This window comes from Carya illinoinensis, chromosome 13 (assembly GCF_018687715.1).
Source record: "Carya illinoinensis cultivar Pawnee chromosome 13, C.illinoinensisPawnee_v1, whole genome shotgun sequence".
In the NCBI taxonomy this organism is placed as follows: Eukaryota; Viridiplantae; Streptophyta; class Magnoliopsida; order Fagales; family Juglandaceae; genus Carya; species Carya illinoinensis.
The window spans coordinates 19684200-19699350 of NC_056764.1; the positions used below are offsets into that span (position 1 = coordinate 19684200).

General features: G+C 41.1%; 1 protein-coding gene across 2 annotated transcripts; it reads right to left on the bottom strand.

Moving 5' to 3' along the window:
* Positions 1–7850: 7850 nt before the first annotated feature.
* On the bottom strand, positions 7851–14930 carry LOC122291626 ((+)-neomenthol dehydrogenase-like). 2 transcript variants are annotated; one of them, XM_043099436.1, is made up of 5 exons: positions 14775–14930; positions 14437–14680; positions 9094–9171; positions 8820–9005; positions 7851–8483 (listed from the first exon to the last, which is right to left on the bottom strand). In XM_043099436.1, exons 1-5 carry the CDS (start codon positions 14804–14806, stop codon positions 8106–8108), a joined length of 918 nt encoding a protein of 305 aa, XP_042955370.1. In that variant the 5' UTR covers positions 14807–14930; the 3' UTR covers positions 7851–8105. The 2 variants fall into 2 exon arrangements, with proteins under 2 accessions (XP_042955370.1, XP_042955369.1); XM_043099435.1 differs by having other exon boundaries at positions 7851–8501.
* Positions 14931–15151: the final 221 nt, after the last annotated feature.

Genomic DNA, 15151 nt, shown 5'->3' on the forward strand with positions numbered 1-15151 from the left:
TAAGTCTGATCTAGAGCCGCAAGCTTGGTAGAAGGTTTAGTAATTAGACGAGACCTAAGCCTTAGTATACCAGTGCCATAACCATAGGCAAATGCGCGATCTCTAGTTGCAGGGACAAGATCCTGGCATGTCACAGGCATGCAAGTTTTGCCCGGGCTAAAGCTAGTTCATTCTTTTTCTCGTTCAACTATTAGTCCTTTGCTAGGAAGGCCAATTGTAGTTTCTTGAGCTCCTTGCCAGAGTCCTTACAGCTCTTCTTGTACTGCTCATGCCATCGCCTAAGTTTTGCCAAAGGCCCCTACGCCTCTGAAAGATTAAGAGAGGTAAGGCAGTTATTTTCCACAGCTATCACCAACTCCTAGACCAACACACGACTGTGTTCCTGAGAATCAGCCAGCTCCTCACAAGAAAAGTCTAACTCTCAGGTGTAGGAGAGGAGGTTAGTGCTGAGGCGGGCTCGTTCGGACTCAAAGTCCCTCTAAACGTAGGAGAGCTAGGCCCTAGTAGAATCTCTTTCCAAGTCCAGAAGCTTTGATGCGAAGTCATCCCTGACCTTTGCCTCTTGAGCATGGTGTACTTCATCACGAAATCCAAGGACTTCACTTTCAAGAATTTCTAGGTTGCCTCGCAGGGAGTGAGAATAGCCTTTCAACTACTTTAGCAGTATTTCCAGCTCCCTCTTCCTCTCGGAGAGCACCTCCATCTCCGCCTTCTCCACCCTCCATCTCTCGCAGGCGGCCTTGGCAACATGACATAGCTTCTGCCTCTCCCAAACTTCTTCCTCAAGGTGAGCTTGATCCGCCATAATCTAGGTCACCAAGTAATTGATTCCCTACCAAAAGACACGATGCTTAGGTCAGAATCACAGATGAACAAACAAGGAAGAAGAACAAGTCAAACTATGACATTACCTTAGAAAGCCAATCCTTTAGCCGGCTAGCCATCTCAGCTGTAGCCTCAGCTTGGGCGTTGGCGAAAAAGAAGGAAGCATCACCATGAATTTCCCCAGTGCCGGGGAAGCCTCCCAGTAGCAAACTCCCATCAGGTCTTGGGGTTGAGTTTGCCCTTTCCTCTAGGGAACACCTGAGACTCTTAGATTGGAGGGTGGCGCTGGTGTACGCCAAGTCCAAATCAATCAAACAGGCGCCTTCACCCATGAGGCCACCCAAGCCCTCAAGAAGAAGAGACTCAGTCTCTCCACCAAAAGAGGGGGTGAAGAGGGAAGGAATGGAGAGGCACTCGCTACTGACGTTTAGAGAACGGGTAATGTCTCCAGAAACTATAGGTGGCAAGGTCTCGAGAAGGGGGCTGCTGGTCTCGGCTTCTTCATGCACTTCCTCGTGATGAGGGGACATGCTGCCACTCACACTGCCCAAGCTTTCTCTCACGTCACCCAAGTTTTTTATGCTAGCAAGGATGATATCCGCCCCTCCGCCTATGGCAGTACTCACCTCTCCATCGTGCACACCCCAATTGAGGGGTGTGCAAGATAATTCTTCACGGTGTGGTGAACTCCCTCGCCCATGATGGGATCCAAATTGAAGGCTATAGCTACTTCAGCATCCAACTCGCAATCCCCCACTAAGTCCTCGAACACGAAAAACTCAAAGATGGGGTTGGATACCAACGTGTGCATCTGTTGGGGGTCTCAAGTTGGAAGGTGGCAGCCAAATCAAAGAGGGTCAGACTAGCCAAACCTCAGCATCTCCCAATCATGGGGAGGGTGATTGCATAGGAGAGGTGCTAGGGACAGAGGGTAGTGTAACAAATGGTAGGGTGGATGTTTGGGAATGGTCGCCGATTGGGGACGTCAAAACTCTTCTTTGCTTCGAGGTAGGGGAAGGGGCATCTTGGGAGTAAGCCCTCTTCTTCTCCCTCTTTTCTTTTGTTTCTTTCTTCTCTTTCTTTTCTCTCTTTTCTGTCTTCTCTTTCACCTATAATTTTCTTTTCTTCTCTTTCTTTTCTTTCTTTTTCTTCTTCTTGGTCTTCTCTTTTTTCTCTTTCTTGTCCTGCATATCTTGGCCTTCCTTCTTGTCTTTCTTTGGGAATTTCTTTTGGCAAAGAGGGTGAAGTTACCACCAAAGTCAGGAACAAACGCCCTTGAACATGGGAGCAATTGGGGGACAACAGGAAATGTGGGCAGGGGTTAGCAAGAAATCAGTCCAAAGACTATCAGGGTGAGCCTCAGCCTAGGCACAAACAGTCTCAATCCGGGCTAATTCCCAATCAGACAAGGGCTCCATACCCACCCATAAACCTTTCTCTTCAAGGATTATGCCCCAATTAGCCCTAATTGGAAAATCTCATTGGGGGGTCTCTGAGGGTGGGAAATCCCAGCCTTTACCAGTAATATAGAAGAACTTACTTGTCCAGTTCTTCGCATTGGAGTATCAGGTTTCAAACTGAGCCAATTTTTTTGCTTTGTCTTTCTTGCAGAAGCTCAAAATGTTACCCTTGGTATGGCCGCAAGTTGTAAAAAGACAGAAATTCTCGAGCGGTTAGGTTGGGTAAAACTCCCTGAAGGGCTCCATGGCCATACGGAATACTATGCAAGCACAGAGAAAGCCCTCAATGAGAAGGGGTGGAGTTAAGCAGGGGCTAAGCGAAGGAGGTCCAAAATATTGCGCAAAGGGTGACAGAAGGGAAGCCTTAACCTATGGGCCAACAAAGGCACGGTCAAGGCAACCGCCTGTGAAACCCTTATCATCAACACACCCTCGAAGGGGAACTTCCAACGGTGTTGTGTCACGAATGCGGTACTCTTCTCGAATCACTACCAAATCCCTTTGCCTGAGGGTTGAACGCCACCCAAACCCTTCAAAGGTTGGGACATCTATAACATAGAATGATTGCATGTCAGTGAGATGAGCAGAAATGCTACCATACTCAACCATGGGAAGAGGAGGTGAAAAGTAATAAATGGTTGGAAAAGGAGGTACGAGCAAGAAAAGAGAATCAGAAGGAAAGCATAAGCAGGAAGGCACAAGAAAAAATAAATCGTACTAAAAGAGGGAGAGTAAATGGGTCAAGAGCAATATATTTGAAAATTGAATATGAAGAGCTAGCTGTCGTAAGCATCATGACCTGACAAATGAGCAGAATGGTAACCGTTGCACGTAATCCCTTGACTGTTGCTACATCAATAGTAAGTCATTAGTATCCCCATTTCTCAAAAACTAGAAGTGGCTAGAAGAGAGACATGATGGGACAGCGGGGTAACCATCGGGTTCAAAAATGGGCCCATGGGTGATTAAAAGGGCCTGAAATGCCTAATTCTATTTAATTTGCAATAGTGATAGAGTTCATACTTAAAAACCTAGTCTGCACAAAATCAAAATTGTGGGGGAAAAACCAATAAGATTTCACAACAAAAGGAAATTCCCCATGCCTTAGAGCGAAGGGAATTAGTAAGGTAGCTGGAGGGTCCATTTAGTTCTTCCAGCCCAACGGAGAGGGGTCTCTATCACCCAACCCAAGCTGGAGGTCCCAAGCCCAGTAGGGTTCTATGTGCTGCCTTGCATAGGAGGATAAGAACTCCATGCACGTACATGACCATTTCGATTACTCAGGGATAATCCAAACTAATAAACATCACGTGAGCATGATCAAACTGTAGAGTAAATCTAATTCAAACTAATGTCTCTATATATACCAGGTAATTCCAAAGAAAATCTCAATCTAAATTTTTCATTTCTCATGGGTTTTTTTTTTACCTGACTTACAGATCGGAGTGCTTGCAGGCGTACCATGCCGACGTCCTTTTACATCTTGCAAGTGAACGGCAATGTTTGGGGTGGTGGGACACGTCCTTAACAAAAGGTGTCATCTTTCTTGGATGCTTGTTTGATTAGCTTACATCTAGATGGTATATAAAACGTAAGAAATATATTTAGGATCCAAGTGTTCTAAAGAAAATGAATATATTTTAGACATTGTGAAAAGCATGATGAAGTAGCTTCCATGAACATTTCCTGATCATTATCAAATAGGATCAGCTCCACCTTTTGCGTACAAGTGCGCTAGCTTATAAAAAAGTGTGCTCATGTATTCTTGTGTGCACATGTCATTATAAGTAGGTTTCCAGCATTTGACCCTTTTAAATTTTAGAACATGTTTTGGGAGAGAATGTCTGTAAGAGAAACGTGATGAAGGTCTCCCATATTGGAGAAGCAAGGCCTTGTCATATTAGCATAGATTTCCTTAGCTTAAAGCGTTGAAGAAAGAGATCAAATGATGTATCAAGAATTTCTTTAGGAGAAATATTTTTCAAAAGGACCCTTCCTATGGATGGGCTGTAGACTTATTCCACACTAGGAGTTCCCTTGTTAAGGCCTCCAGCCACAAGGATGACATGGCCTCCAACCACAAAGACGACAAAGATGTACCAAGTCCACCATGTCCTTCTATTGTGCTGCAGGCCTCTAGTCAAAATGGTAAAAATATTGCCCTTGCACCATGCTCCACTACCACGTTGCAGGCAACGGAATACTCTGGCACAATCTCTACCAACAACAGCCAGTGAAGAGAATCTCCATGCCGAGTACTCTCTAGAATATTCCTGTAACCAACCTACTGAAATGTAAACATATGAGTGGTTTATGTGATCTGTGAAAAAGAGGTTTTCTTGCTAAGAAATTGTAAATATATAGAGGTGCAGAATACATTGTAGAATGAATGATATAGAGAATGAAATCAAAGCTTTTTCAGCTACACCTTTCTTCAAATAGTTTATGTCCATCTCCATTTCTAGCCTGATTTATCATGGTATCAGAGCTTTGAAAGGACTCATTGTCCCTTCTACTTCGACTCTCAGCCATGGCCTCTCTTGAAAACTCAAATATATCCTCTTCATCCCAACCTCCTCCTTCTTCGTCTTCTATTCTTAATTCTTCTTCTCATTTTGTCACTCTAAAACTTACCTTAGATAACTATCTACTTTGGAAGGCACAGATTGTGTCGTTCCTCAGAGGCCATCAACTATATGAATACATTGATGGCTCTCTTCCTGTGCCTCCATCCATGCTTAACAACTTACCCAACCCAACGTACACTAAATGGCTCTTACAAGACCAACTCATAATCTCAGCAATCAATACTTCTCTTTTTGATTCAGTGCTTGCCCAAGTTCTCTCTTGCTCTGCCTCTCACGAGGTTTGGTCCACCCTATAAACATTGTTTGCTGCACAATCCACAACACACATCATGCAAACTAAGTACCAGCTTGCTACTCTAAAAAAGGGTTCATCCTCCATCACTGAATACTTTAACAAAGCTATGTCACTCTCCTCCACCCTTGATGCTGCTAGTCAATCTCTCTCCCCATTTGAGTTCACCATCTATCTTCTTGCTGGCCTTGGTTTTGACTATGAATCCCTGGCTACATCCCTTACCACTCAACCAAACCCTCTTTCCACTCCATAGATTTACAGTTATTTTTTGAATCGTGAGTCTCATTTGTCACACCAAACTAACACTTTGCTTTCAGGAACATCTCTTGCAACACATGCTACTGCAGTTCACCCATATGGTTTCCAAGTAAACCGTGGCAGAGGCAATCCTTCAAGAGGATGTCGAGGCCGTGGCCCAGCTAGAGGAGGTCCTCAACCATTTTCCAAGCGATCCTTACTCAGCATCCAGTATGCCAAGTATGCCAGAAACCTTGTCATTCTGCCTTTACGTATTACTGATTTGATCAGGCTTATCAAGCCCCACCACCTCCCTCTTTTATAGCCAACTACATGGCTTTACCTTACCCATCACCTCAAATCTCTCCTTCGGCACGACCCTCACATACCTGGTTTCCTGAGACAACATCCAATACAGAACCACTTTACATCAGAGTTCTCCAATCTCAACTTGAACTCTACAGCCTATCAGGGACCCGATCAAGTTAGTATTGGTAATGGGTCAACCTTACCAATAGAGAATATTGGAACAGCTCATCTTCACTCAACTTTGAGAAAATTTTTTCTCTCTCAATTGCTTCATGTTCCCTTTATTACTAGAAATCTCCTTTCTGTTCATTAGTTTTGTTTAGATAATGCTGTATTTTTTGAATTTCATTCCAATTCTTTTTTGTGAAGGATTTGCGCACTCGAGTAGCTCTTCTTCAAGGCCATGCTAGAAATGGATTGTATGAACTTCCATCGGATGTCACGGCAACACCTAAAGCATGCATAGGTGAACAGACCTCTTCTCAAACTTGGCATAATCGACTTGGTCACCCATCTCCTAGGACAACGTCCTTTACTATCCATAGTTTTAACCTTGTTATTGTGGCTAAATCCCCTATGTCATCATGTCACGCTTGTCCACAAGCAAAATCCCATGTTCTTCTCCACCCCCCTCACCATCTAGGTCACTTAAGCCTTTCTTTTTACCATTTTTAGATGTTTGGGAACTGGCTCATGTGCCCTCCTCCAATGGTTGTAGGTTTTATCTTTCCATCATTGATGACTTTTCGAAATATATATGGATATTTCATTTACAATCTAAATCGGATGTCTCTACAATTTGCTTAGCCTTTTTTAAGCATGTAAAAAATTTCTTTTAATCAACAATGCATTCCATCCTTTTGTGGGGGGGGGGGGGAGTTTCAGCCCCAACAAGAAATTTGCTAATTTCTTGGCATACATCATCATGTCACATGTCCCTACTCTCACCTGCAAAATGGTACGATTGAACATCGACAACGGCAAATTGTTGAGACCAGGCTCTCATTACTTGCTGAGAGATATGCATGGCATGCTTTTGGTTTTATGCAATTGGACTATTTGGACCCATTTGTTAACAATCTCTCTCTCTCTCTCTCTCTCTCTCTCTCTCTCTCTCTCTCTCTCTCTCTCTCTCTCTCTCTCTCTTTGTGAGTTCGTTTCCTATCACATTACAAGTTGTTAGAGCTCTGCTTATGGTGATACCTTAAAAGATCTAAGATCTCTTCTTCCCGGTTTGCTTTCCTTTTGGGTGGGGGTTGTAGGGGCAATTGAGACCTCAAAGACCATCAAGAAGCAAGTTCGTTGTCATCTAAACATAAGCAAGTGATTTGTCTTGGTGCACTCTTGTTGGAATAACTAAACCCAAACCCAAATTTTAACTAATATGATATAAATTTAGCTTTATCTATTACATTTGCATACAATACCCACGTTGAATTATCAATATATTCTTTATATAATAATAAAATAATATTAATTTATTTTTAAAATTTTTTTAATTATTTAATTTTATTATACTTTATCATTTTACTAATTATGTGTTAATTAGTAATAATATAATAGTCCTAAAAAACTGTTGCAATCAAATCATGATATGAAGTACGGAATAAAATATTTTTTGTAGGGGTGTACAGGAACTGATCGGACTGGCCACAACTAAATGAAACTGGCCAGAACCAATGAAGAACCAATCGGGCAACGGCAAAAACTTGCTCAATCCTACGTCAGCCAATTTGGTCCCAATTTAACCTATTGTCAAACCACTGAACCTGTCAATGGTATATATGTATTAAACCCACACATCGTTATCTCAACTCTAAGCCTCCATCATCTCCAACATCTCCATGACTCAAGGTCTACTTTTTCTTTGTTTGTTTTAATTTGTGATTTTGTTGTGAATTTCGAGTTGATTTGTTATGCATTTTTTTAATTTTTTGTAAATTTTGAGTTGATTTGTTTTGAAATTGTGATGTGAATTTGGAGATGAGTTAATAACCAACGCATGATAGTTCAAACAAACTATCGGTGCAGTTTCAATTTTGGATCGAAACCGCATGGATGGTTTCAATTTACACCTTATTTTTTATTTCTTTTAGTCATGCTACAGTTACTATCAAATTTGACTCACAACACTCATTTACTATAGCAAAAAGCCATTTCCTTTCACATTTACATAATCCAATGCAATACATTTTGAGACTTTATTAGCCAAACACCCCGTTGGCTTCGCATTTGCATAATCAGTGCTCTTAATAATTTATTTGCAAAAGACTTAAAAGATAAACCTTCAGCCACATTTTCAACTTTGAAGCAGAACGTAATGGTACTTTCAGTAGCGGAATGGTAAATTATTTAAATCTTGACTTGCTGTGAAAGGAAAACGACTATAAATCAAAACTCGGCAACTTGAGTACAATCGAAGTAGCATCCTGTAGGGCCACCATCAGGTAAAAGAGACAGCATTACTGGGCCTCTAGCCCCCTCTTCTACAGTCATTATTCCTGTGTTCCAGTTCAAGTCCGTCTTGACAAAGCCAGGATGAACGCAATTGATACACATGGAAGGATACCTCTTGGCAAGAATTCTAGTGTAGGCATTGAGGCTGGCCTTGGAGATGCTATAAGCAGGCATCATCAATGTCCATCCATTGCTTTCAAGTGCATTTTCTTTCAAGTCATGAAGAAATTTTCTTAAAATCGCATCCACTTTCTCTTCTGTTAGGGTCTCTATGTCTCCCAGTTCTTTTCTTATATGCTCACCTGGAATCCTCTGCTTAAAGTGATGCTTCTGTTAAACAATCTGTATATGAAAGTGGTGCTAGGACCCAAAAGGAATAGCTGCTAAAAATGTGGCTCTCTCCGAAGCAGTGATTAGTATGAGCCAAGGATGTTAAGGTCAATGACTACTTTCAATGGGATGTTAACATGAGAGGAAGTTTACCAAAAAGTTCTCTCATTCAACTCATATTGATTTAAATGATCCGTTAACTTGTCTAAAAACTAAAAACTCATCGGAGCATTGTGTTCATATAATAAGTGCCTTTGTGGATATAAAATTCTGTAATCTCTGATATATATGCATAGGTAGAGGAAGATTAGCATTTACCCTTAGTTCACTCCTGAGGGAGCTCACATTGACTACCCTTGCTCCTGCAGGGGAAAGTTGTAATAGTGGGAGGAGAGCCTCTGTTAGCCTTTTCACACCATAGTAATTGGTATTCAAGCATTCTTCTGCCTTCTCAACAGTATGTTTGATAACTCCTTGAACCAAGTTGGCAGCCTTTCCTGAGAGCTGAAATCAAACAGCTAGTTATGGGTGCCACTGCCAATCTGAACAAACTCATCAATGATAATTTACAGCATCTACTCCATGAACTTACCCATGATGTGGGATCTATGTTTAAGGCCCTTAGGCCTTCCTCATCAACTACAGCACCACTAACACCAGCATTATTAACCTGCAGAATTCAAAGCACGAATCTCAAAATATCAAAAGTTCAATCAGTTTTGATCATGTGATGAGCATGACTCCGCTGTTCCCTGCCACTAACGATCTGAAAAAGTAATTTGCTAAAAGAGATGTTGATAAAATCTCAGATGTCCTTGACAATTCGGTTGTAATTCTGTGAGTCATAAGATTCCAAATTGATATGATTTAACCTTTACCAAGATGTGGCAAAATGAGCTTTTATCTTCTGACATATATGGCTATATTCCCATAGATTCCATCCTTTTCTTTTACTCTGCAGATTGAGTATAACGAACTCTACTTATTTTGATATTATTGAGGCAGTAGAATTGTGTGCTTCCAAAGACTCTTCTAGAATAGTTGAGAATAAGTCTGCAGAATCTTCTTGTAATAAACTAGGCTAGACAGGTGTCAAAAGATGAATGGAAATGGACTGCAAAATCTGTTATGGAAAGGTCTATATATACTGACCTCGTATATACTGTAATGTATGAAAAAGAAGAAAGGAAAATATTCATGAATGAAAAGTGAGGTTTCTGTGAGGACTTTCTTCAAGAGCTTTATTCAAACACTTAGCATGCAAATATATTTACTCTGTTTTATTATGGTATCCAGAGCCTAAACAGACCAACGTCTTATGTTTTTTTTTCTCTTCCGTTCTTCTTAAATCATGGCTTCTTTAGATAAAATTTCTTCCACTCACAACCTCACTACTGCATCTCATTACACCAACATCAAACTCACCATTGAAAATTTTCTTTTATGGAAAGCCCAAATTGTTCCTTACCTGGAAGGGCATCAACTCTTTCGCTATGTTGATGGTTCCTTCCCTCAACCTTCTGCTATACTTAATGATAAACCTAATCCGGCTCATACTCAGTGGCATTTACAGGACAAGTTGATAATCTCCATCATCAACTCTTCCTTCTCTGATTCGGTCTTGGCACAAGTTTTGGACTGTTCTACCTCCTGTGAGGTTTGGACGACCTTACAAAACCTGTTTGCTGCTAAGTCTTCAGCACATCTCATCCATACCAAGTTTCAGCTAGCTACTCTTAAAAAAGATGCTGAATCCATTACGGATTATTACAATAAAGCAAGGTCTCTTGCCTCAACCTTAAGTGCCGCTGGCCATCCTCTAGATGATTCAGAACTAGCTATTTATCTTCTAGCTGGACTGGGTACTGAATATGAGAGTTTGGTTACCTCTCTGACCACTCGCCCAGACGCCCTCTCTCCCCACCAGATTTTTAGCTACCTTTTGAACCATGAATCTAGGCTTTCACATCAAACTCATTCCCTGCTTTCAGGCACCACCATAGCCGCACATAATACCACTAAATTTACACCTCCCAATAATGCTTCCCATGGTCGTGGGAATAATTTTTGTAGGGGACATCGCGGTCGTAGCTAAGGGAGGGGTATTCTACCTGCTCGACTCCCACCTCAACAGCCATCTCATTTCTTCTCTCCTCACCCTGACTCTCTCGTCCTATGTGTCAGGTTTGTAACAAACCTGGTCATATGGCTGCTGCCTGCTATCATAGATATGATCACTCCTATCCGACTCAACCACCTGCTGCTTTTGCTGCCAATTACACGGCCCTTAACACATCACCTACTCCTTCAAATACATGGTTCCCAGACACAGCTGCAACGCATCATTTTACTTCTGATATTACTAATCTTAATGTGGATTCAAGTGTTTATCAGGGCTCAGATCAAGTATGCATCGGAGATGGTTCTAGTATTCCCATACAGCATGTTGGATCCGCTCACCTCAGCTCAAACACTGGCAAATTTCTTCTCACAAATCTTCTTCATGTTCCCTCTATTTCTGGCAATCTTCTTTCTATCCGTCAGTTTTGTCGTGACACCAATGTATTTTTTGAATTTCATTCCTCTCTCTTTTTTTGTGAAGGATGCATGTTCCCAGGAAACAATACTTCAGGGACATGTTGAGAATGACTTATATGTTTTTCATGCGGCTGCAGTGCCCTCTTCTATCTTCCCACAAGTTTTTTCTACTGTTAGAACCTCTGCACAACTTTGGCACTCCAGGTTGGGCCACCCCTCTTCTCGTACCACCTCCTTGATGCTTCAAAGGTTCAATCTACCTCTTACCACCAGCACAACTCTGTCTCCTTGTTCGGCATGCTCCTCCTCCAAGGCTCATGCTCTCCCTCACCCTACCTCGCTCACGCGTTCCTGTTTCACTTTTCAATTAATGTTGATGGATGTATGGGGTCCTGCTTCTATTTTATCTACTAAAGGGTCTCGTAACTTTTTGTCCATTGTTTATTCTAAGTTCATCTGGTATTTTCCTATGCAATTAAAATCTAATTTTACTGCTATTATTTTATTATTTTAGCATTTCTGAACTATGTCACTACTCAATTTTCTTCCAAAATTCTTTCAATTCAGACAGATGTTGGGGGGGGGAATTTCAGCCCCTTCATCCTATTTTTTCAAAATTGGGTTCTAATCACCGAATCACTTGTCCTTATTCCCCATCAACAGAATGGAAGTGTTGAACGACGTCACCACCATATTGTTGAAACAAGCTTGTCACTTCTCTCTCATGCCTCGGTTCCTCAACATTATTGGGCCAAGGCTTTCCAAACTGCCACATACTTAATCAATCACATGCCCACTCCTGTTCTTAAAAATCATTCTCCCTTTGAAATTTTAATGGGTAAGACACCGGATTATTCTTTTCTTCATATTTTTGGTTTAGCATGTTGGCCAAATTTACGGCCTTATAATCATCAGAAACTAGATTTCCGATCTAAACAGTGCGTGTTCTTATGATACAGCCCAGATCATAAGGGGTATATTTGCTTCCATATTGAGTTAGGCCGTCATTATATTTCTAGGGATGTTCTTTTTGATGAAATGATTTTTCCCTCCTCCCAGCCCACTTCTATGTCCCAATCAACAGACCCAACATCTAATGCCCTTCCCATCACTTCGAGTCCTCCTCTCCTTTCCTCAATTGAATCAGCAATAGACTCACCACTACAAACTCGGCCCATCACTTCATAGTCCACTCCTTCTACTCCGCCCACCTCTTCTACTCAGCCCACTAGCCCACTTGACTCTTCTCCGCATGCATCTCGTTCAAGTCCACGTCTTTCTCATACTCCTCTGGATTCTGACTCTTCATCTCAAACAAACCCTAGCTCTACTGCCATTACACCTTCATCCATCACTACTTCTTCTCCAATTTTGAGACCTCTTCTTCCCAATACATCTGAACCTCTCAAACACTCCATGGTCACTAGATCTCAAACCAATACCCTTTGTCCTTTTCGTCCAACAAATGGGACGATTCACTGGCCTTCTTCTAAACCTACGGCTTCTCTCAGTTCCAAAAGAACCCTCATCCTTTTCCAAAACCTCTAAACACCTTGAATGGCGTCTTGCCATGGCCACCGAGTCCGATGCCCTCCACAATCAGACTTGGAAACTTGTTTCTCCCTCTCCAGCCTATAATCTTCTCGGTTCTAAGTGGGTTTTAAAGACTAAACGGTGAGCTGATGGAATACTAGAGCGTCGCAAGGCTCAACTTGTAGCTCAAGGGTTTCATCAGCAATCGGGTCTCAATTACACAGAGACATTTAGTCCTATAGTAAAACCTACGACTATTTGCCTTCTCCTTTCTCTGGCAATTTCGTCTAACTAGGCACTTCACCAATTCGATGTACAGAATGCATTCCTCCACGGCGACCTTGAAGAGGACGTGTACATGAAACAACCACCTGGGTTTGTGCATCCTGATTTTCCGCATCATGTATGTAAGCTACAAAATCCAATCTTTTGTCTGAAACAGGCTCCTAGAGCCTGGTTTGCTAAGCTTCATGATAAACTGTTGTCTTTAGGATTTTGTAGTTCCTCCTTTGATTCTTCACTGTTTATCATGCGTGCTAACTCAGAGTGTTTGTTTATTCGAATTTATTTCGATGACATTATTATGACTGGGTCCAGTGCTCTACTCATATCTGAATTTATTGCTGCTTTACGAGTTTCCTTTCCAATAAAAGATCTCGGTTCTCTGCATTATTTTCTAGGTATTGAAGTGTATCAGAACACCTTTGGCCTTTTTTTATCTCAGTCTAAATATATTACTGATTTGTTACACAAAACCAACATAATAATTCTAAGTCAGTTTCAACTCCCATGTCCTCATCAGAAAAATTGACTGCTTTTGATGGTTCCACCTTTGACGATCTTCAATGGTATCGTAGTGTAGTTGGAAGCTTACAGTATCTTGCATTTACTCGTCCCGATATATCATTTGCTGTGGATCGTATATGTCAATTTATGCATTCTCCTCGACTTCCCCACTGGACAGCTGTCAAACGCATTTTGCGTTATCTTAATAACAATCGGTATGTTGGTCTGTATTTTTCCCCCACTTCCCCTCATCAACTAGCTGTCTTCTCTGATGCTGACTAGGCCGGATGTCCTGATGATTGCCGATCCATAGGTAGTTTTTGTGTGTATTTTGAGAATCATTTGATTTCTTAGAGATCCAAGAAACAGCCCACAATTGCTCGATCTTCTACTGAAGCTGAGTATAAATATGTTGCTAATACTAATTGTGAGCTTCTTTGGTTGCAGTCCCTTTTAGGGGAACTTGGTGTCTTTATCTCCTCTCCTCCTACGTTATAGTGTGACAACCTTGGTGCCACTTACTTGTCTATGAATCCAGTTATGCATTCCCAGATCAAACATGATGAGTTGGATTATCACTTTGTATGTGAAAGTGTGGCTGCAAAATCTCTTCAAGTGTCATTCGTGTCCAGCAAAGATCAGATCACTGATATCCTCACAAAGCCTCTCTCAAAAAATCATTATTTGCAACTTCAATCAAGCCTTACTCTTACTTCAGTACCGCTTGAATCTTGTGGGGATATTAAGGGAGTAGAATTGTGTGCTTCCAAAGACTCTTCTAGAATAGTTGAGAATAAGTCTGCAGAATCTTCTTGTAATAAACTAGGCTAGACAGGTCTCAAAAGATGAATGGCAATGGACAGCAAAATCTGTTATGGAAAGGTCTATATATACCGACCTTGTATATCCTGTAATGTATGAAAAAGAAGAAAGGAAAATATTCAATGAATGAAAAGTTAGGCTTCTGTGAGGACTTTCTTCAAGAGCTTTATTCAAACACTTAGTATGCAAATATATTTACTCTGTTTTATTAGATATTAATACTCTCATATTTTTCCCGGAATAGCAAAACAAATACCAAGATATCGAGCCTGCCAATTTTTTCCTGGATGAACTTGGCCAACTTGAGGATGCTGGCCTGGTCCAAGACATCAAGCTGATGGAAGACAACATTTGACAAGCCAGACTCGTGGAGCTTTGAGATTGTCTCCATCCCCCTCTTCTCATTTCTAGCTGTCAGGACAACCGTGACTCCCTGAGACGCCAGTTGTCTCACGGTTTCAAGGCCGATGCCCTTGTTTGCTCCTGTAACCACTGCATACCTATAAGAAAGAAAAATCCACAGCTGAAATCACAAAAAGCCATAAAAAGATGTGCTGTTTTTGCAAGGAAGAACTTCAGATGTATATCGCGTACCTTTCTGCTGTATGCTTTCCCTTGCTTCCCATTATGTCCTCCAATTTCAATCCGATGAGCTCTCAGCAAGAGCAGTACTTTTCACCAGTGTCCTGCACATGTAGGTCTCGTTTCAGTTCTTTTTTAATTCCCACCGATCTGTCATTTCATGGAAAGTCCAGGAAAACAAAATGTATAAAAACAAGGGACTCCTTAGCAAATGGCGCTTTTATTTAGGCTTTTTGAAAATTTTTTATGTTATTTTATTTCATTTTATCATCACATTATTATATTTTTTAAAAATTTTTATATAAAATTTAATAAATAATTTAATATTTTAAATTTTTAAAAAATAATATTATAAAAAATAATATTTTATTCAATTGTTAACTCCACCT